At 36.6% G+C, this 22,801-nt stretch overlaps 1 protein-coding gene across 1 annotated transcript in view; it reads left to right on the plus strand.

The window, feature by feature from the left end:
* Positions 1-17,037, plus strand: part of LOC117425724 (VPS9 domain-containing protein 1-like) — a 32,409-nt gene extending 15,372 nt beyond the window's left edge. The window contains exons 13-15 of the mRNA XM_034042936.3: positions 150-234; positions 7,168-7,272; positions 14,908-17,037. Coding sequence (XP_033898827.3) covers positions 150-234; positions 7,168-7,272; positions 14,908-15,001 — 284 coding nt within the window. The 3' untranslated portion in view covers positions 15,002-17,037. The remainder of the gene's footprint in view (positions 1-149; positions 235-7,167; positions 7,273-14,907) is intronic.
* The last annotated feature ends 5,764 nt before the right edge of the window (positions 17,038-22,801 follow it).

A 22,801-nucleotide genomic window follows, 5' to 3' on the forward strand; every position in this document is an offset into this window, starting at 1 on the left:
GCATTTATTAAAACCTGAATTATTCTGGGCAAGGATGTAGAAAGAAGGCACTGGAATTTTAAAGACCATGGTTGACCAAAGTTTTTTGCAAAGTAAAGTTTTCTGTTGTCCCTGACACCAAGTTAGTCCGACTTCCTCTTGCATTTCAGTGCGAACACTGCGTCTGATCTGTGAGTGTGCAGAGGAGTACCGCACCTCCCATGAGCCGACTACCTTGCACAGCTCTGCGGCCATGTGAGTATCCACTTGGCATTTAAACCCCTTCCTGCGCGACCTCTTCAAGGCTCACCCAGAAGGACACTGCCTCTCCACTCAAGATGGCTGTAAACTGCCCAGTCCAATTTCTGAAATAGTTTTTATTATTATTTTAAGCAGAATTACTACCATAGGTCTTCTGAAGTCTCAGAGACCTGTACTTTTATGGGCAAAGAATGAAATGCAGGTTTAAAATTATTGTTTAGCTCTTTTGTTAAAACAAACAGGTATTTCTACCCACTATGGGAGATTTCCGAGGAAGTGCTTGTCATTTACAGCTCGTAATGAAATCCTCATTCTTCATTATGTGGTCATTGAAAACAAACACAGGAAAAATTGAAAAAATGACTGTCTAAATATTATATTACATTTATTTTGTTTAAGTCTCATGATTACATACAATTAGAAACATGTTTATTCAGTCAGCAAGCACATAAAAGCTACATTTTTAAATTGCTTACTTTTTAAACAATATTTTCAGATCAATTTTTTTGGCATACCAACTTGGGGAGGGGAGGTGGGGGTGTTGTGGTCTGGTTTTGTTTAGCCTTTTTAAGGAGACTGCTTTTTCTCAACAATTTTAGTATGAACTGTAAACTTTGTTGTCCTTATCTCAGTAAATAGTAGTTTGACAATATAGTGACTGTCCTTGGCAACAATACCTACTATTTCCTTTAAACAATACTGCAAACAACAGCTCATAGGATTACTGTGTGCAGGATTCCAGAAACACCTGCCCATTACAGCACTGTGCATGTACCCAGTTCAAGCCCAGAAACAGAATCCGGGTCTTTAGTTCATCAAATCCAGTGAATGAAGCACCACTCTGGATTTGGTGCTGATTGACTCCTCCTGTTGTATTGGCTTGGCATCTTATCTGAAAAGTGGTATCAATAGTAGTAGACAGATGCTTGCCTGGTTTTGCTGAAGCAGTGAAACTTTCCCACGGTGAACTGAATGGCTTGTGGTCAGGGATTGCAATGATGGGTTTTAATTTTATGTAAGGAACAAGAGGGTCTGGAAGCTTGTTACATCTTTAACCAGCTGTGCTCCGATACGTATCCTATAGATTAGTGCATCCAACAGGTGAATACAGTAGTAAAACACACAACTTTATTTATGTGGTGGTTTTCCAAATTGAGTCACTATGTGTTCATTTTGCCAACAAATTATTTTTGCTGTTTACCTTTGCGCTTCATAGTAAAGATATTTGAGACACCCACGGTAGTGTTCTACCCTGGTTTCTCTTGCTCATTTTAGGTCATGCGAATATTCCACATAACCGGTATAAAAAAAACAAACAAACAAAAAAAAAAATCTTTGTAAGCAGATGGATTCTCGCAGCTGGAACAGAAACACAGTACAACTCTCGACATGTCAAGAAAAAAAATAAAGAGCAGAAGAAAAGTAAAAATACACAGGTTTAGCTGCGTAACTTGTATTAAGGCTATTATCTTCACTGTTGGTGAAAAATCACACTAATACAATTGTCAATTTATGAGCAGAGACAAGTGACTGCAGCAGGATAGCCTGCTTATTCAGTAGTTATTAAAGTAGTTTTGTTTCAACAAATTGTATTTAAGTGAAGAAATCATTTGTAACAACATTGGAAGCTTACTTCTGCAATGTCGTGTGAACTGTAGACATAAGTGCAAATGCGTCTTGGTGTATCTTTTTTTTTTTTTTTAATGGTTTTGCTATACATATTTGTCAAATAAATAATTCAATAAATAAAGATGGTAGATTTGGAAGCAGTACACCAGGGTACCGTCTGCAGTGTCATTTAGTGCTGAGGCAACCAAGCGTTGTACACCTCCCTGGCTTAATGGTTTTTAGTTCTTGGATAGTGCACTCGAGTCTACTGTAATCCAGTGCACTTTTCTCCCCATCTAATTAAACATTTTAAAAGAATATATGTATAATAATCACACCAACTTCACTCATTCTAATACTTGAACAATAATAAGATGTCATTTACAAAGATTTAAGGTCACTTGATTCCAAATCTCTGGAGGCACAAAGCAGCATGAGTCCCAAATCTGGGTCACACGATTGCTCATCTCGGACAGTACAACTAAAACCTGGGACTCTGGTGTACATTTTGTTGCTAGCCTCATAATTCAGTGAGTAAATGGGCAGTGGCCCATTTCCTAAGTCGGTAGCACAGTGCTTTTTATTTTATTTTATTTTTTTGGGGGGAGGCAGGGAAGCACATGACCATTCCTAGAAAAGGCCCTGTCTCCAAAAAGTCAGGTCCGTAAGTCAGGTCAGTTTTTAGACTTGTAATGGTCTGCTGTAGCCCTCCAGCACAATGAGAATCATTTTAATGGATGCAGGATGGATGGTTTATGACAGGTCAGGGCACCACATGCTTGGTGGCTTGTGGGTCTGCAAGAAATGTAAGAATGGTGTTTCAATTAGTGTGGTTTTAACTTGTCACATTGGGGTGGTGGGCTGGGTAGGCGAAAGAAAGTACTCCCAGACTTGTAGTTGTATAGCATGCTGCAACGCAGATATAAAGTGAAATGTACAGTAGAAATATAACCATTTTATTGATTTATTCTCTGGATATATTGGTGAAACTGATCTTTTCAGCATATCTGTATCTTACAATATGCTTTTTATATGCATTTAATATTTTCCCTGGTACATTCTTATTACCTAAAGGATGCAAGCAACCATATATGACATACAATTAATGTAGTGTGGGAGGGCTTGCTATTGATTGACCAATTAATCCATATCCCTCACATGAACTAAACAAAATGTGTTCTGTTTTCCTGGTGAAGAAAAATTTGATGGCTTTAAACATTATGTATATTATACGCAAAAGGCCAAAGTTAAAAAGGTGTCATGTTTTTTTACGGCTGAAAAAAAATAACAAAGTAGTAATTAAGTGCCCGACTGTATGGGAGTAGTGAGGATTCCCAGTGCCTGCACATGCATTCTTACCTGTTGGAACACACACTCTCCCACACCCTGTTCTATTATCCTGCCTCCCTTCTCTTGCCGCAACGCCCCCCACCCCACACCCCCTGTACCCCCGAGGGACATGGAGACAGGCCAAAGTTTCTATATTTTCACTTGCAGGTTTGTTGATGTCACATCAGACATAACATAACCACAAACTAAATACAGAATTATTACCAAGTTTGCTAATATAGGCAGGTGGCGTGTGAAGGAGTGAAATGATTACGATATTCTAATGAAAGGAAATTCACAGTAAAGCGGGGCTGGGGGTCCCTGGCTTCATCCACATGCAAAAAAAAAAAAGCAATTTAACAAAGATTAATGTACTGTACCGAAGAAAAAATAATCCATTTTATTTCTTGGTGAGTTGTTGGTCCAATTACTGTTGCATGAACCATACTCTAAGCTAGTATGTTTTATTGTGATCTTGATATCGTGTAATCGATTCTCGTTTAAGCAGTCGTTAAAGATCTCTGTGAGGGGAGTTGATCTGTTATCGATCCTTTGCTGCTATTTCAGCTGCTGTCATCGCATAATCAATTTTGAGATGCTAATTTTATGTTCCATGGAAACTCCTTTGGCAAAATCCCTACACTTTGGCCTGTGATAGCTGTGATATTGTAGTCATTTGACTTTGGTTCCCAGATAGATTTAAGGCTTTGGAGTATTGGCTTCCTTCTCTGGGTCAAATTCACGATATCCTACCAGAAAAAAACATTTTTGTGGCAGTCCTTTTACAAAGCTGCTGTCACCCCACTGCCAGAGTCTCGTGTGTAAGAGGCCATTTTAAGTACTGACTGACATTGACTTGTGACCTAAAATGGGTTTTCACAATTTAAGTTCCATTACTGTTGTCCAGTAAAAAATAACCGTTAATACACTGGTTGATACCTCATTCAAATAAAGAAATTTGAAATGTTCACCCCGTAGGACCATGTTATAAACAAGCTTTAATCACACAGCCAACTGTCTTTACAGTTGGTAGAAGGCTGTTTTCTATGATTCAGTCAAGTTCCATTACCAGTGTTTGACTGTGAAAATTAACTGATGGAGGTCCGTCTTACTTGATGTTTACAACTATTCAGTGATGCAATTCCTTAGAAATTTGGCTCTATACTGTATTGCTGCCTTTGATGAAAAGCAGCTGTACCCTTATTCCACGGGTGTTTTGATTATAACACAGTGATTACTTGATTGCTTTCCTTTGAGTAATAGCACACTCCCCATTGCGACTGGTGGAAAAAGGTCGCCAGGCTTATATTTCTGATTATCTTAGTTTTTCAGGTTCATTGCAAATTTAAGCATTTTAGCCTGTTGCGTGAGGAATTAAGACTATTTGTTCTTTTTGGAAGATTGTCCATGTGGTGAATTGTATTGCAAATAGAAGCTGAAACAAATATCACTGCTCCCCTTTTTTCTTTTCTCTTCTGTTTTTGGTTCTTTTGATATTTATTTTTACTTTATTAATTCAAGACATGCAGGACTTCAGCACAATGAAAGCAGGACCAGTGATTACATTTTTCACACTAATTTAGCAAAAACTTGGATAAATTGTATTGTAGTTACAAAAGCAACAAGAATATTTGATCTGTATGCCAGATGGATGCGAATACAATTTTTTGAACATTGCATGTTTTTAACCTTGGATCGCATCTATGTATTGCAACAAGGCACTCAAGCCCAATGTGTTGTGTTTAATTTATCCTGCAATGAAATATCTAAACATGGTAGTTTTTTGAGGCTGCCTGCCCTTCTATTGTGACACTGTGCCCATTCTGGTTTAGTTCTTTTTAACCAGGAGGCTTGTGTTCCAGTCTTCAGTGGTTGTGGCTGTGCTTTTCAGTCATGCTAGAAGACTTTGTCCGTTACAACCACAGTTTTTATTAAAAGTTAATATAATCTGTTTTTATAACGCACTTCTGATCTTTGATTCGTTTAGTCATTGCCTTTAGAACTAACTACAGGGGACAGAAATGTGTATATATAAACACTTCCTTCAACTTGATTTTATTTCTTATTTTCCAACTGTTGGCTGACCTTTCAGTGTCTGTTTTATAAACACAATAACAGAAGCAATTCAATATTACACATTTTTTTGCAAGGTCTTTGATTTACCAAGGTGTTTATTACCCATTAAAAGGGAGAAGCGCACAATGGAATAAAAAAGAGCATTCTAATTCCTGAAACCTCTAATGTGTCTTAATTTGGGGGAAGAGTTGTAATTCCGTTTTAGTTAAGTCTTTCACTGTTTGGTGTTTTGTTTGAGTATCAAAGGTGCAGACTGCAGTAAAATGTTAAGTATGCCATTCCATGATTACATTGATTGCTTTTTTTTTTTTTTTTCGCAGGCAAATTCCTATATAGTAAATATGATCATATCTTTTATTTTTTGTAGCTATCATTAGAGGGTATGTGATATGCCCAGTTCTATCAAAATATCACTGTGAATTTGGGATAGAATGAATAGATGAGGTAAAAATAATCATGCAAGTCGACTAGTCGCCAGTTTTAAAATAAATAAATCATGTATTTGATAATGTCTGGTGCTCTATTTGGGAACACACTGTTTATAAAACTGCTGTTTGTGCAATGTATTTTATAACTGCTTGATTTCTGTAACTATCTTTATAAAGCTTCACAATTATTTTCTGCTTTCATCTCAAATAGCTGAATACAATTAAAATACTGACATTGCTAGTTCACAACAGGTATAAACTTTAAACTCTACTATGGTAGCTGCTTTTGCATTAAACATTTAAAGTTGTGATCTAATTATTGTGATGAGATTTCAAAACAGAAGGAATACAGCATTGTCAGTAAAGTTGCAATTACCTTCAGCTTATTGTAAATGTATCCTAATTTACTGAATCTCCTTGTTTTATGCTGTGCTGGAAACATACTAGTGCTGAGTGAACCAGTTATCGGATTAGATTTTATTGCTTCAGTTATTCCAATACTTAAGCGTAAGTAGCTTAACATGTCAGTTAAAGTGCTTAAATGTTTTGCAATTAATCTGAGTGGTTCTTGGCTATGCCCAGTACATTGTACACTAAACGCATTGCCCTGCTTTATTAATCATTGTGAAGCTACTGGAAGCTTCAAACAATCTCTTGGCCTACAAAACTTGTTTGTTTTCTTGCAAACCGTGTTTTTTTTTTTTTTTTTTTGTTCCCATAATGCGTTTTGGTAATGGGCGGGCATGCGTGAGTCAAGTTAACACAGCTTAAATATGAAATGTAACACCACAGCACACTGTCACGCACAGCAATTGCCTGTCATTGAAGCTTTGTGTTTACCTTTTTGCAGTGGCGTTGCTTTAGTGTCCAAATTATCTTTTGCTTGACTGTGTCTTCAATTCTCTCTCTCTCTCTCGATGGATCAGTTGTCAGTGGGCTGGCACTCTACGGTACTTCCATTAAGCTGGTGTGGTGCAACCTGGAAATACTCTATCCTTGTGTGTGGTGCAGGAAAGCACAGAGCTAAGAACAGAGCGATCATCTGATTTAAAGATAGAAAATGTTCCTCCACTATAACCTCTTCTGAGACCATTAGATCCTTTTTATTTTTTTATTATTATTATTATTATTTTTTTTTTTTAAAACATGTTACAAGATACAAAGCCTGGTTTAAGGTTCTCCTTTTGTGTGTGTGTGTGTTTCTTGTTTTCCAAATAGAAAATAATTATAGATTTAGAAAAAAGAACAGTAAGCATTATCTTGGAGAATCAATAAGAATATTGTGATAAAATGATAACATTTTAATGATAATCTACCAGGACAGTTAACCAGAACACTACACAAGCAAAACAGTTAACCCCAGGCAGGATTTAAACATGTGTCAGTGTGTCCTAGAAGAGGTCGTGCTACCTATTGACCCAACGGAGAATGTGACCTGCATGCTAACCTGTCGCCTTTTTGTCTCCTCCCCCCCCCCCCCCCCCAGCGGTGCTGATGACCTGTTACCCATATTGTCCTATGTTGCCCTGAAGAGTGACCTGCCACAGCTGGTGTCAGAGTGTGCAGCGCTGGAGGAGTTTATCCATGAAGGGTACAAATGCTTTATTGGTGATTTTAAAAATGCAGGAGTCTAGGTGAACCACTTGTGTAGTTTACCGTGGGTTACAGCTGTTGGCCCTGTTTATTCAGTTTAGGTTATCTACACAGGGTTTTCACGTTCAAAATGACATGCGGTACAAGAAGCCAACAGTGAGGTAGTCCATATGTGCTTCCACAGGGAATAACGCACTTGAAGATGAAAGGATACTTCAAGATTGTATTATTCTTACCAAGTCATTTCAATATGGTGCTCTCTATTGTTCCCTGTTGTCTTACATTGTAGGCATTTAAAATGTGTCAATACTGTAAATGCAAATGCTTTCACAGCTACTGGTTGGCATATGAAAATCACATTCTTTTGATTAAATTTTCTTTCAACTAACAGAACCTCCCGTTTCTGGGAAAACAATGGTTCTATTTATAGCCTGCAATTTCCTTAACTTGTAGTAAGTAGTTTAATAGTGACGCAACAACTGCATCACTTATTAATATCCCAAAACTATTTATTTATTAATATCACAAAGCTGTTTATTTATTAATATCACAAAACTGCTGCTAATCCTTTGCTCTCAACAGCATATTTTGTACTACCAACTAACTGATGAACTGAAACAAGCTGGTGTCTGTATGTATGGAAACCACATGTACATTTTGTGATGAAACATTCCTTACAACTTTTTGAATGTGCCAAAAAAGGTCTCATGAACTGCAAACATGATTTTAATTACTTAAAACCATCCAGAAATGTTTTGTAAATGAGGCCCATTGAAACACTATTCTCGACTTAATTTGCTATAATAAATTTTAAATACACAGACTGAACATATAGGACAGCGAGGAAACAGATTTTGGTCTATATTGAAAGACAACATTCAGAGGTAGGGTGCTATAAAGGAGATGTTTCATCAAGCAGAAAACGGAGGTCAAACATGGTTTGAAAGATGACATTCAAGGTCCTTTACGAGACTTTAGGGACCTCATATTGACAGATTAGGGTTAAAAAACTACCTGATCCATTTTCTAATTTTAATTTAAACACACCTTTTAGAGGGCTTGTGGGTTGTTAGGTTATCCTCATTTGTGGAAAACTACATAACTGATCATTATGATCATTCTTCCTTTATAGATGCTGGGCAGATATGTATATCAATAATTATCATTGGTGAATAGGAATACAGTGCTAAGTAGGATTTGTGTAATTTACTAGATTAGGATAAATTAATACCAGGTTTATGATCAAGCCCTGGTTGATGAGCAGCTGCTGCGTCCAATTCTATTAAACTCTACTCTGTACCATCTCATGTTTTGGAATAAGCCTGTGCTAGGGCTGTGGTTTCAAGTTTTCTGTTAACATCCCTTAGTTTGTCATAGTTAGCTGTTAAAACTGGGCATTTCCCATTCGTCTCCTGGAAATTAAACCTATTTACATTTTTTTTAAAACAGCAGTTCTGCACAGGGATTTTTTTGTTCTGCTTTTTGAGCATCTCTTCAACTTGTTCCTAATCGTAATCGCATGTTACAGTTTAGGAAATAAAGGCTGCAAACAATATACAATGCATTAGAAACTAGACACCTATTGCATAGCAGTTTGAACCATACACAGTGACTAATTAAGTTCACAGTAAAATCTGGAATTAACCCTGAAACTGGTGATTCACGAATTGCCTCGCCAAAGTCAGAAATGAATCACATTCTGGGTTTTGCCCGGGCAGATCTAGGAGTGTCCAATAATGTCCAGTCAAAGTGCGAAATTGATCTCAAAGATCTTTAATTTTATGTTTAACCCACCTACCTGAATAGTGTCATTCACTCACTCGCTCATCTCATTCATAAAAACTACACAGGAAGTCTAGTTTCAGAAAATACATATATTTAAAAATGTGTTTTTATTGACGACATTTAATGAGATATATATGACTAATTTATTTTAGACAAATTATGAAAATCTAGATCTGTACGTACACTTTGTCACTCCGCCCCTACAACTCTTGGATCGCTTGTCATAAACACTGTCGTGAATCAGCTAATCATTCATGTTCCCATCCAGTAAGTGCATCCATCTCTCTGAGACAGTTCAATACAACTCCTTATTATTCTTATTATTATTGGTTATTACATTATTAATGATACTCCTTTTTGTATGCATGTGTCAATGGGGTTTCATGTTTATTCCTTGTTCCGAAAATCTGCCTATCACTCAGAACAGGAATAAAAGAACAGAGGGAGTGATTCGGACTCTGCCCGAGAAGCAATGGGCAGACCACAGTTTGCCTAGGCAAAGCACGAAATAAGTTATTTTAATTTTTGCCCAAAGTCAGTGGGCTTTGCCCGTAACATACAGTATGTATATGTGGGTGTCTAATGGTGGTCTACTTTTCATTATAGTGATTACTGTAATTTTAGTTTTTATCATTATAGAGAGTGTATAATGTATTTTTCTATTTTTTAAAGCCATTGCGGTAACTGGCTTTAGATGATGCAGTGGTTTGGGAATTTGAAGTTTGTGTTTTTTTGAAAAAAAATGGCATTTTGTCACCACAAAATACTTAGTTTGAAAACTCATTAAAATAAACATAAGAAAGATATGTGGATTAGCTTGCTAGAGTTGCTATGTAAAAACTTCTCAATTGCAGGCTTCTGTGAAAATTCATTTTCTGGGGCTGATTTTGAAGAAAAGTTATCAGCGTTTGTGAAATTGGGATTTAAAGTAAAAGTGGATGTTTCCTTGGATAATTATTGAAAAGGCTGTAGGGTTTACAACTAAACACATTACAGCTTGCTGTTGTACGTATTCCTGCAATGTCTTTTTTCAGCATAATCCTTACTTTTGTGGACTTTGTATGAGCATATAAAGGATATTGCTCCAAATACAATCAAGTACATGCCACATAATACAAGGAGAAGCTGTGAGGGCAAGTAATAGGACTAATAACCAGCACCTGGTGGTCTTCTTTCATAACACTGCCCATGCCATACCTCTTCTGCTAACATACACTATACAGCCGTGTAAAAAAGAAACACACTTAAAAGACCAGGGCCTGAGCTTAAGAAAAGGAAGCATTTTCCAATAGCTTTGGCAGACGGGAGCCTCTTCTCTCGTGTCTTGGACTAATTATCAGGAGGTCACCCAAAGTTAACAGCAGTTTTTAATTCAGAGCAGTCTATTGTCACGATATCCTCAGCTTCTGCTGGGTTCACTTATGATTCCTTGTAGAAGAGGATAAACTGTTTGCTTTCATTTGTATGTCATTTTCTTTTTTTTTTTTAACTGAAGATATGTATCTGAGATAGGGCAAAGCTTACAGCTTTCATTAAATTTTGTCACTGCCAAATTATGCAATCCGAACCAGGAGTGTGGTTGTTAAGTATTTGGATATAGGATTTGTGAAAGTTTAAATAGCCTATGGTAATCTAGTTAGGCTTTGGACAGTTTTTTTTTTTTTTAATTTATGTTTTAGATGCCAAGATATTGCATGGAAATGCAAGCATATGTCTTGAGTTACAGGACCCCAATTTCCTAAATGTTTTGTTTCAACACAAAAAAAATGTATAAACTTTCAGTAAAAACAAAATTGTTCTTCCCCTATATAGCTGCATGAAAAACTGCAAATAGTAAACTTACAGGTAAGACGTGTTCATGCAGTGGTAACTAATCTTTTTAGAGCTGACCTTAGCAGGGGTCATGGCCCCTGGTAATGACAATACATATAAACAAGACAACTTCTCAAAACCAGGACTAGTGTGAGTTTCTAAACCTGTATAACAAAACCAGTAATGGCCAACTGACTACATTTCCATCTGCACCGTAAAACTAACCTGTGCCATTTTGCAGATGCTTTTTCTAATGTAGAGGGCGAGAGAGAGACTGCCCCGAGACTAAGCTGGCAGAAACTTTGCATGCCATGTTGCTGAGCTTCAGTTCACAAGAACAAAGAGCAACATTCCAATTTTAAACATTGATACTGTAATTGTGTGCTTCCTTTTGGGGAGGGGCACAAACAGGAAGTGTCATGATGAAAATAACTACTTGCATACAAACTATTCAGATGTGACTGCATTATCTGTAATATGGTTTTACATGAACCTCTTTGGTAAAATAGCTATTCTGTTTTGAAGTCTTTGAATACCAGGCTGCTTTCCTATTACAAAGATTTAGTGATACACAATCTGTGTATTAACCATAGGAAGCCCAACCGTCTGGGATTAAGGTTTTGTACATAAAATAGTGGTACACCAACATGTTCAGTCTTGGCTGATGCCAGGTTGAGCCCTGGCTGTGTTCCAAAAGCCCAGTTTCTTCACAGTCTGCTAGACTAGTTTGAGGCTAAATTGTGACTAAGTTCATTTTAAATCATGGCTCTTAAACACACTTTTATCGAGTTGCTTTTCGGTGTCGGTTCTCATCTCTCTTGTATTGTTTTGCCTTAAACAGTCTCTTATTTGTGGGAACAACAATAATTATCTGTTGTCCCTGAACATGGACTCAAGCTGTCAGAGTCAGTGACCATCTTCTGAAATGTATATAAAACTTGTAACACTGTATGGTACACTACACTTTTTAAAAGAGACTGTATACAGAGCTGTGGTGATAGTAAGGGTGGGACAGTATTGGAATGTCTTTCCATTCCTACTGGCTTATAAAGTATATGGGGTGGGGATTGATTCTTCTTTCCGATACACACTCAAGCAATGAAGTTTGGCAGTGGTAGTCCTCACTGATATCAGAATATAGACAGTTGACGACATTCTGCATGTTAAAGTAGTTAAGGTTCAATAGTGAATAGCAGTGTAAAGCCTTTGTTTGCTTGCTTTTAATGAGTAAGTACAGTACAAGGTAAAATGACAAATGTGAATGCTTTTAAAAAAAATAATAAAAATGCTTTACTACTGTACGTACACAATATAATAAACACAATTCCTGTTATTAACAAGAGCCTGATTAATCTATTCCTATAGAAAGACATTCACTTGTTATTCCTTTAACTGCAGGATCCAGGTTTTCTTATTTGTTGCTTTAAGGAGGCAGTTTTTATTTTCAGAATGTCTGAAACTTGGATCTTTTTGTGTTGGTTTTGGTGAATATTCAGCTTTTTTTAAAACCGCAAATTTATCAAGAGATAGCTTGTTGTATGGATGACATTTTATTTGCTGTTCAACTGCAGGATGGCGCTGGCAGGACATGTGAGTATATACGCAACATCTTGCTCTTGTTTTTTTGTTTTTGTTTTATTTTTCATACTATCACATGACCTGGTGCTGGATTGCACACTCGGACTTTCATTGATTTCAGGCAAAGAGACTTCAAAATCATGCTGGATGTCTTTTTTTTTTTTTTTACCATTTTATGATATTTCCAGTTACAGTGCTTTGACCTGAGTTCAGGAACAGCTCTTGAGTTGCATTTGCCAGATTATATCTTCATTTACCTACATAACAGAGGCTACAACAACAATAGACTACAAGTGTCTGTTTAGGTTTATAGTGTAATTGTTAACTAGCGCCATCTAGCGAATACATTTATTTTGTGTTGCTGTCAGTATGCACGTGTGTAATATCTGTTCACTAGATGTGTTGTAAGCCTACTTGCCTGCCAGATATCCTCGTTGCAGTCAATTTGACCAACAACTCGTACATACCCTGGCAAACCTTCCATGTGCTGTTCACAAGGTGTCTGATACAGTCATCTGGTGAAGACCAAGAAATGTATATTGACACCCCGATGTATAACAACACTTAAGGCTTTACTAGCGTACTGTTAGCCTGAGGGCAGTATCCAAAAAGATTCTATGCAGTCTCAAGAGTATAGACTATAGGGTCAGAGTGGCTCCTCTAGTAGGCAAAATCGTCAAGGGCTGTTTCTCCTCATCTGCTACAGCTGGCCAGAAGTCGGTAGCTCACCGACATGCCGTCAAGCTCCTGCGTGCAAAGAGGCAACAGACTATATAGGAAGTATTTTGAGAGAATAAGGGAAGGATGCCATTTCACTGGAACACACCACCCACACACCTTATAAATACAGACTCCAGTTGAACATTAAAAAAAAAACTGTGCAATTATTTCATTAGGATGAGCTTAATATCCCAGTGTTGGGATGTTTAAAACAAAACAAAAAAAAGGATTAGAATGGTTGAGATTAAATATGTCAAATGTCTATAGGATGGATTGATTTATGTGTTGTGTGGGTTGTGTTGCTGATGTGTGCTTGACAGAATTACGATGTGCAAAGTAAATTGTAAGCTCTTATTTGTTTTGGATTTTTTTTTTTTTTTTTTTGCCTGCAGGGTTTTACATTATTTTAAACGTTTATTTTTATTTTTTTTGTTGTTTTTTGGATATTTTTGTTTTTATTTCTATCACTAGAATGTTACAGCAAGTCTAGTTAAAATGATGTTAAAGAAAGCTATCCCAGACTTCTTAACAGAATGAATGCTGATGAAGCTGTGCCCAGTGACGGCGGGCGGTAATGTTTTGGAAGTAGGGCAGCACTGGCCGCTGGCGTTATGTTTCCTGTGCCGCTTTCCTGTCCCGCGGTGGCACAGCAAGCACTTTGTTCACCACTATATTTGTTCATCGTTGTCAGGAACGAGAACCAAAAAAGACAAACGAGCTTAGAGTTTTGATGAAATCCCCTGCTCTTGGTAATCTGTTTGGACCAATTATGAGGCTGAAATAAATAATTGCCTACAAAAAAAAAAACTGTTGATCCTCAGCAGGCCAAATTTCAGTATCTTCTGAGGCATGTCCTTCTGGCTAGTGCTTGTAGAATCGCATTGATTAAATTTCAGATCTGTACACATTAACCTTTATAATGCATTACAAAACATTGTTTAGTTCAACCCCTTTTGTTTCCTTTGGAGATTAGATACGTCTAAATGTATTTTGTTCATCAGCACTATACTGGCAGCATAACAAGCAATACTGTAAATCTGCTCCTTGGGCTGTCTCTAACTCCATCATCAATCGGAGCTAGACCAGAAAATCGAATCATTGAGGTCATTTCTCAGCTGTGCTTTATTTGCTGTTCAGTTATTGAATAACAACAGAATGACTGACCTCTATAGAAAACAATGGGATAGCACAGTCCATTGTGTATAATTCTTCTTTAAATGTAATCCTCACATTCTTTGATATCCATTTGGTACATAGAGGTCTGTATTTTCCAATTTTAAATTCACAGAGCAGCCAAGCTAAATACTTATCAGTAGTGGGAAAACCCTGTTTATTATTATTATTATTTGTTTATTTAACAGACGCCTTTATCCAAGGCGACTTCCAGAGACTAGGGTGTGTGAACTATGCATCAGCTGCAGAGTCACTTACAACTACGTCTCACCCGAAAGACGGAGCACAAGGAGGTTAAGTGACTTGCACAGGGTCACACAAAGAATCAGTGGCTGAGGTGGGAACCGGGGACCTCCTAGTTACAAGCCCTTTTCTTTAACCACTGGACCACACAGCCTCCTGTTTATAAGAGACCACAATGAAATTTAGGGGCAATGTTGGTCCTTCACTAACTTCACTGTCCCTATTAAAAATAATATGAATAATAATAATGTTTTCCAAAAACAGGAAAGCCATCACACTGGAAAGTGTAGCAACCCCCATTTCTTGCAATTCTGTCTTTCAGGTATCTGATTGGTGAGGAGGGATACTGCCTGACATCCATGCAGAGTGCAGTGACTTATGTGGAATCTCTGCATAAAGGAGGTGCCTTGAAATAAATCTCTTCCTTGAGTGTGTGTCTGTCATATATAATATATATATATATATATATATATACACACACACACACAGTCTAACTTCACTATAACAAACCCCGCTGGGACCTGGAGAAATGTTCGTTATAGCAGGTTGTTCACTGTAATAGGGTTTGGCAATTTGCTGTATCAGAATAATGAAGAAACGCCCAAATTGAATTGAACATCTTTATACAGTATACAGCAGTTCTTTCAAGATAACTTCACACTGATCCACATTTAAACTGTATATTTTTAAATAGTAAAGAAATGAAAAAAAATAAGTAGTACACTTACATGCTGAATACAATAATTACGTGCCCTTTCTCATGAAAAACATCCAGCGTAGATTGCTTCATATTTTTCGTGCCTAACACATTCACACTGCAATAACACATTCACACTGGAGAAAGTTCAGTGTCAGTCACTACCAAGATCGTTTTATCCCGGTAGATTTTGTAAAAGAAACGTTTCTTGCTACTTTGATCGTTAAAAGGGGGATCATTATAAGAAAGGTTTGTTTTAGTGAAGTTAGACTGTGTATATTTATGTATATGTGTGTGTGTGTGTGTGTGTGTGTGTGTATATTCAATTACAAATTGAAACCCCCCACATTATAAGCTGTGAATCGGTATTTGAGAGTTTTAATAGATAAAAACAGATTTTATTGAATAAAGTTGCCTTTTCTTCCCTACCATTTAACTGTCCCCTATGAAGTGCCCTACCACTTATTTGAGTGCTTATTGTTAATACTGCTTTTGAATACTAATGCTAATGGTTCAGCTAATCATAATAGGGTGATATTTTAAAATGTCGTGTCTAACCAATTTATTCTCTATCTAAACAAAGACATTATTTAATAGGGCAGATAAATTGTGAAATATATGAAAACACTACTTGTATTTATAGGCCTTATAGGGCTTCTGATATTAGATCTTACTAAGATTTTAGTTGTGTAGCCCACACTGACTTTTTTTTCTGCAAGGTTTTGGACTTGAAATAAAATCCTATATTGCACTAATGTTTTGAGGGTTCCTGATTTATTGAAGTCCATTTAGGCTACTAAATAGTGACATGCCTTTTAATGTTTGGTAGACAGCTGTATTCTATGATTCTCAGTTAAATGTTATCACTGTTGTTGACCATTACAAATAACCATTCCACTGCCACATTGCTTTAATACATATCAGTAAATCAGTGGTTTCTTTACAGTTGGTACACAGCTACATTCTGTGATTATTTAATTAAAGTTCCATTATAGGTAGTGGCCAGTAAAATGAATGGTTTCACTGCAACACTATTTTAACCTCTCGACCATATCAGTGATACAGATCTTTACATATACTTTTACTTCGTAAACAATCTAATCTGATATGCTATTCTGCTTGCAGCATGCCCAAGGGAATACTGCGTTTCTAGTTTTGTTTTGCCTCTTGCTGTGTAAATTACTCACGATTTAAGAGGCATGCATGCTGGCAAGGTGCATCAGAAAATATTTACATTATAAAATATGCTGTTTGTTTACAAGAGAGTAGCATGTCAAAATTAGTGTGTAGAGCCTACATTAGCAACAAATTCAGAGCTCACACAGCAATCATGGAATAATGTTTTCTTAATGTTTGTGTTGAATTTGCTGCTCACTCACAAGAGCAGAGCTGACAGACTTCATGTACAGCTGTTTTAATGTTTGTTTATGCTCTGTAGGAGTTGCCCTCCCCATGTTTATAGCTACCTGTGTGTTTGTCTGGATAAAAATACTGGTATCTGACAGGTGACTGACAGTCTTATTCTTAATGTTTTAGTTATTTACTTTAGAGATTGAGATATTTTGCATTGTGTTATTTAACTTGTATTATGTAATTAGATGTATTTGCATGTAGACTATGAAATAGCAGAATGTATTGCCTGATTTGAATGTACAGTTGTTGTATTCTGTGTTTTGTTACCATTGTGTTTGCCTTAAATGCACCACTGGTACAAAAGACAATAAATAAATATATATATATATATATATATATATATATATATATATATATATATATATATATATATATATATATATATATATATAATAAAACAAAGATACCATCTTGCTTAAGTTGTGGAGATCCTGTTACAAATGTATTAAGATTAAAAAAAACCCTGCTTCAGCGGAGTGCTTCCAAATTTGATTAATAAAGAGATGATGTCCTCTACCTGAATGGGCCATGTTTCATTGCATACTCAAACCTTTTGTGGGTTTACATTTCAACCCAGACAGATCATTGTTTGTCTTGTACAGTTACCCTTTTAATGATTAGCCATGTGTGACTGCTTACTGGTAAATACCTTTCACATTTTTCTGAAGTTTACAGTTAATTGTAAAATGTAACGTTTGTTTTAATATTGACTTTTAATTTAAAAATTAAAATAGAAATCTCAAAATTGGCACGTTCAAGCTCAACATTTTAGGTTACTTCGGCACGTCCTGCATTCTGACAAAGTACTTTGGTTTAAGCCGTTGTTAGTGACTAAAATGTCTTTAAGAGCAGCGTGGAACATTAATTTTAGGAGTGTGTTAACTTATCGCCTGCTTTTGTTCATAAAATGTGTTCTCAGACATTATTACAGTATTCATTTACCTGAAGTAGCATCACTGCTCTGGATGTTTTCGTAGTACTATAAGATGCACGCCATTGAACCAAGATTTTGTCCTGTTCTTTCAGACATTTATGCTTGTGAGATTTAGTTCTACTTATTTGATATGAAATACATTTGAGTATTAAGAAAAGTACAACATACTAACATTAAACACATTGAGGAAGCAAACAGAAGAATGAAACCTCATGCATCACCCATCTGTCTACATTGGGACAATGCCAATGTTTTCAGAATGGCTGTAAATAAAAAGCAGATTTAAGACTGTTGCCACAATTGCCGCACTATAAACTTTTAAAGAATATTAGCATAAAAGGGTTGATGTTGCATGTTGGTTGGGTTCTGTAATCACAGGATTACTTAATATGTCACAGTTTGTAATCCTGTTTAACTTGTATACAATCCTTTTAAGTTTCTAACTTATTGTTTCACTCTGTGACTGCTGGAAATGCACACGTTCATTTGAGAAAGTGTTTTAATGTGAGTACCAATTCACTTGAGCTGTACCCCAATCAGGTTCCTGTCAGTTATCCTTAACCAGTACAGTTAAGTTATTTAGATTTAGCTTTGGCCTTATTGCTAATACCTGAAACCCAATTTATGTCAAGTGGATCAACACCAGAGATAAACTGCTGTAACTTCATGTAATTTTTTTTTTCTTTCATTTAAATTTGCTTCTGCTGTGTGTTTTTTTTTTTTTTGCAGCTTCCTAAGGGTTTTTTTATAGAGGGAAAGGCGCCTCTACAAGAGCCCAAAGCTTTTTTTTTTCTTTTACTAGTAACATGCAAATAAACTGTTTTAACATTCAGTTAAAATGGGATGTTTTGTCTTTTTTTCTCTGTTTTGTGATAACATGCTCATGTTAGGTAAAGCATTTCAGTAAAGTACTGCCACCGTAAACAGTGCTATCTGAAAATGTATCCTAATTGGTTGTATTTAATCAGAAGGCTCTTCTCTCTGATAAAAAAAAAAAAAAAAGAAAAAAGAAAGTGTTCAATTGACCTGTACTGCCAAGATCATGTGATCGGTGTGTCATTACCGCTCTGAAAAGGACAAGGGTCTAAAAGATGGGAGCTTTTCTTACAGATTTTCCTACACTTTATTTTGATTGGCTTTTGCATTTGAGCGACTTGTAAAAATCAAACCCAGGAGTTGTAGAGCAAATATCTCAAAGGGGTTCAGGAATGAAAAATTCCGGCCTGTAGTTATTTGAGCTGGGGATGCAGCTAAACCTACAGACTGCAAAACATTAAACTGTCCCACTTAATACAGTGCTTTTCTTGACTTCTGCAATCCTGCCAGGATACTTACAAACAGGACTATATTTGCTAGATATTCTTTATGTCGTCGGTGACACTTCAATGTATGCCTCCACACCCAGAATGCAAAGTGTGTCGGAAATCCTGGCTGCATAAAATGACATTCCCTGCCGGCGATCTTCAATGCAGTGTGCTTGTTTGTGGAGGACAGTGACATGGTGTGAAGGCCAGAAGCACGTCATTATCTGAGATAACAACAACTTCAGCGTAGTGACAGGCAGACAGGCCCATCGGGCCACACAGAGAGCCAGCATGTTAGAAACAGGGAAGTAAACATGCCATGCCGCATCAGCCACGGGACGCTGACTGCCCAAAAAACAATTCTGTGAAATGAGCCTGGAATGAGTGGACTTCTCCCCTCAGCCACAACCACCATTCCAACATTTCTCTTGAAAGCACTAGGGGACAGTTTAATGAAATTATTTTGTGAGAAAAAAATGTCCTTTTGCCAGAATTGATTTTATGCTTCCATGTCAGCAAAGGATGCTGCCATAAAAGTTTTCTTTTTACTTAGTTCTAGTTTAATGTTTTTGACTGAGCTTTTTTTGAAGTGATGGGGCAATTCGGATTTCACTATATTGCAAAGACAGTTTTAAAGCAACAAGCCTGTCGTGACCTTCAGAAATGTACTCCTGAAGCTTTCAATGTGTTCAGCAGTTCTTGGAAGTTTACACATGAATATTTGTGTTCATGGAAAATGTGCTTGCAGTCCCAGAAGACATTAGACATGCAACTGTTATTTAGTTGTCAGACTATGTGTCCCATGAGATCCTGGTTTCTGGCCATCTGCCATGGTTTAAAACTGGTGTTTACTGCAGCCTTATCAGTTTTAATGCTGACTAACACGCTTAGGTTCTTGTCCACTGGCTTACAGCTGTAATTGCAGCCTCAGCAATGACATTTTCTAAGCTTATCAAAGACCCAGGAGGATGTAATGTTTCATGCTGATCATTGGCTTTTGGTATTGTTTAAAATCCTACATCCTAATTTGAGAAAATAAAGGAAAATGTGAACCAAGTAACTAGATTATGCTCATAGATCTATTTTTTTTTCATCAGTACGTAGTGTTTTGGAGGAACGCTGATAACAATCTGCGTATTGTAATGAATGGGCATCTCAGCCCATTGAATTGAATGGAAAGAGAAGGAATGGACACAAAACTACAAACTCCAAAGAGGTTATGGCGATTGACTGGAGTCCTATGAAGGGCAACCAGATTAATCGCAAGGCATAAAGCACTGCGCTGTGAAGAAGGGTTGAGATCAATCCGCTACTAGGAGCTAGATGGGTGGCATGGCCTCCTCTCGTTTGTAAGTTTCAAAATGTTATGTTCTTGTGGTTCAAAGAAGAACATATTACCATTCAACTAAAGAGCAAGCTCTGTAGTCAAGAGGTAAGTATGTGTCTTATGCTGATGTCGGTATCATGAAGTCAGCAGCCGCTAGGAGGTCCATTACAATATGTATGTGTTTTGTTGTCCCATGATTATGAAGCTGTATACAGATTAATCCATGGTGTTCAGAAGTTATAAGCCTCACAAGCTTTCATTGAAGCAAACAAACAAATCAACATCCATTCTAGAAAATGTATAAATACAGTGTGCACAGCAGCTCACACACATTATGCAACCTACACCTTACTTATATAATCAATTACTATTAGGAGGACAAAAAGAAGTTGGTCAAGCAGCAATGACATTACAAATGGGTCAGTGGAAAGATCCATCTTTCAGTTGATTTTAATGAATACACAATGTCCTGTGTTCATAATATTTACAGTATTAAAAAGAAAGACATATTTTAGTTCATCTTTGATGTTCTGCAAGGTTCTATCTAAAAACTCATAAAATCTTCTGAAAGTAAACACAATGAAATATACAAAGACGCAATTGAGGCAGAAAGACTGGTTTGATTGACATAGATGCCAGCTGTACACTTTCCAGGCCTTAATATTTTCGAAATTAAGAGAATTGTAAGCATATGCATGGGGAATTAATAAGGACTACAGTGCAGGTTGCTTATCGATGCCAAGGGTTTTATTTAACCATAGGTTGGCTTGTCTTATGGTACAGTCACCATATCTTGCAGCAGTCTTGCAGCTTTACAGGTACGTCACCATCTTAACTCTCTTCCTCGAAGAACAAAACAGGAAAAGGAAATAACATCTTGCATATGTAATGCAGTGAACTAATAACAGTTCTACTCTAGAGTGATTCCCCCAAGCGGAACACATGATAAGGGTCTTGTGTTATTAAAATAAAAACTTGACAGTTCTGTTATGTGCAAAATATACAAATAGCAAAAAAAAAAGTGGTTAATCTATTAAGTATTAACACTGCTGCTATACATTGTTCAAACATTAAATGTTAAATTTGCTGCTGCACAGTATCTGTATGCTGATTTGGAAAAGTGAATTGTTCAAGCAAACCTTATGTGGCTTTTATTTTGAGGACAACAGCACTTTTCAAGTAAAAAAAAGTGGTGAAAATATGTAATGTTAATATAACTGATGATATAGCATAAATATAGTTTCCTTTTATACATGTATTACACTTTGAAGTATGAGCTTTTGATAATAACCCCCTAATGCAGTCCTGTAGTTGAGGGAGATCTGTCTTTATACACTGAAACACAAGGAGAGATTTCACTTGTTTGGATCCTGCATGATAGATTCAAAGCTTGGCAAACCTCACTATTTGCGTGGGTGTAGATCTGTCAAAAAAACCCAGATAAATCCTTCTTCGTGTCTTCTCCTGGCAGAGTGATGTTCAGTTTGTATTAGTGTCTTCACTGCACACTGCTGTCTCCTCAAGCTCACCACGGTATTTAAATCCTCTTTACAGTCTGAGAACCATGCTGACGGGATAGAGTAAAAAAAATAATAAACTGCGTAAAGTGTTTTAATAATATGTACTGTGCCTATTATCTAAATTTAACACTTGGCTAAAGACGTCTCTGTTTGCAAGCTGTGCTTTCAGTCAGTGTCGCGCTTGCTTGGTAATTTCACTTGGCGAATAAAATTGTTCCCACCCCTTCAATGGCTTCTTTCCTGTCATTAACCAATCAGTTGCTTCCATTATTAACTGACATGCTTTCAAACAGTAGCATGCTTTATTCCAGACACTGCTGAGATAAAATGACCCAGGAAGTGCAAGTGCACTAGATATCCTATAAATAAGGCTTAGAAACTTAGAACTTTCTTTAACCTAAAGTAGTACCAGGTGTCATGTTTCTAAATGCAAAAAACATTGGTATAACATGTTTCTTTCCAAACTGTACAACTGAGACCTATGTAGCTAATGTAAGTGTAAAACAGGCCAGATTTATGGAATTATTTTGTTAATTAAAATTACTTCAACCTTTGTCCTTGTTTGCAGACCTACCATGTTTCTCTTTAACTTCACAGCTACAATACTGTATCCTGGAGGCTTGCACAGTATTGTTTTTTCTGAACTGATAAAAACTATTGGTCCGCATGTCCGTCAATTATCTTAACTATAACCACTCAGTAGTGCTACACTTAGAAATAATACAATAAACGTAATGCATTCAATGACAAACATTTTGACTTTCAGACATTGAGAAAGACCTACTTAAAACATTTGGCATTGAATTTGCTAAAAGTGAATGAGCAGCAAGCTCACTGTCGTCAAAAATATGCATTACTGAACTGGGGATATCAACATGAATAGTATAGTTTTGAATGCTTGTGTCCATGTGACTTTCAACACTTTGATTACCATGGAAATATAGTACCTCAGACAACACAAGAACAACAAAGAACACAAATAACTCTTCTCTAAAAAAATATGCATAATCTACTGTGTGCA

Source organism: Acipenser ruthenus, chromosome 20 (assembly GCF_902713425.1).
Source record: "Acipenser ruthenus chromosome 20, fAciRut3.2 maternal haplotype, whole genome shotgun sequence".
Classification (NCBI taxonomy): domain Eukaryota; kingdom Metazoa; phylum Chordata; class Actinopteri; order Acipenseriformes; family Acipenseridae; genus Acipenser; species Acipenser ruthenus.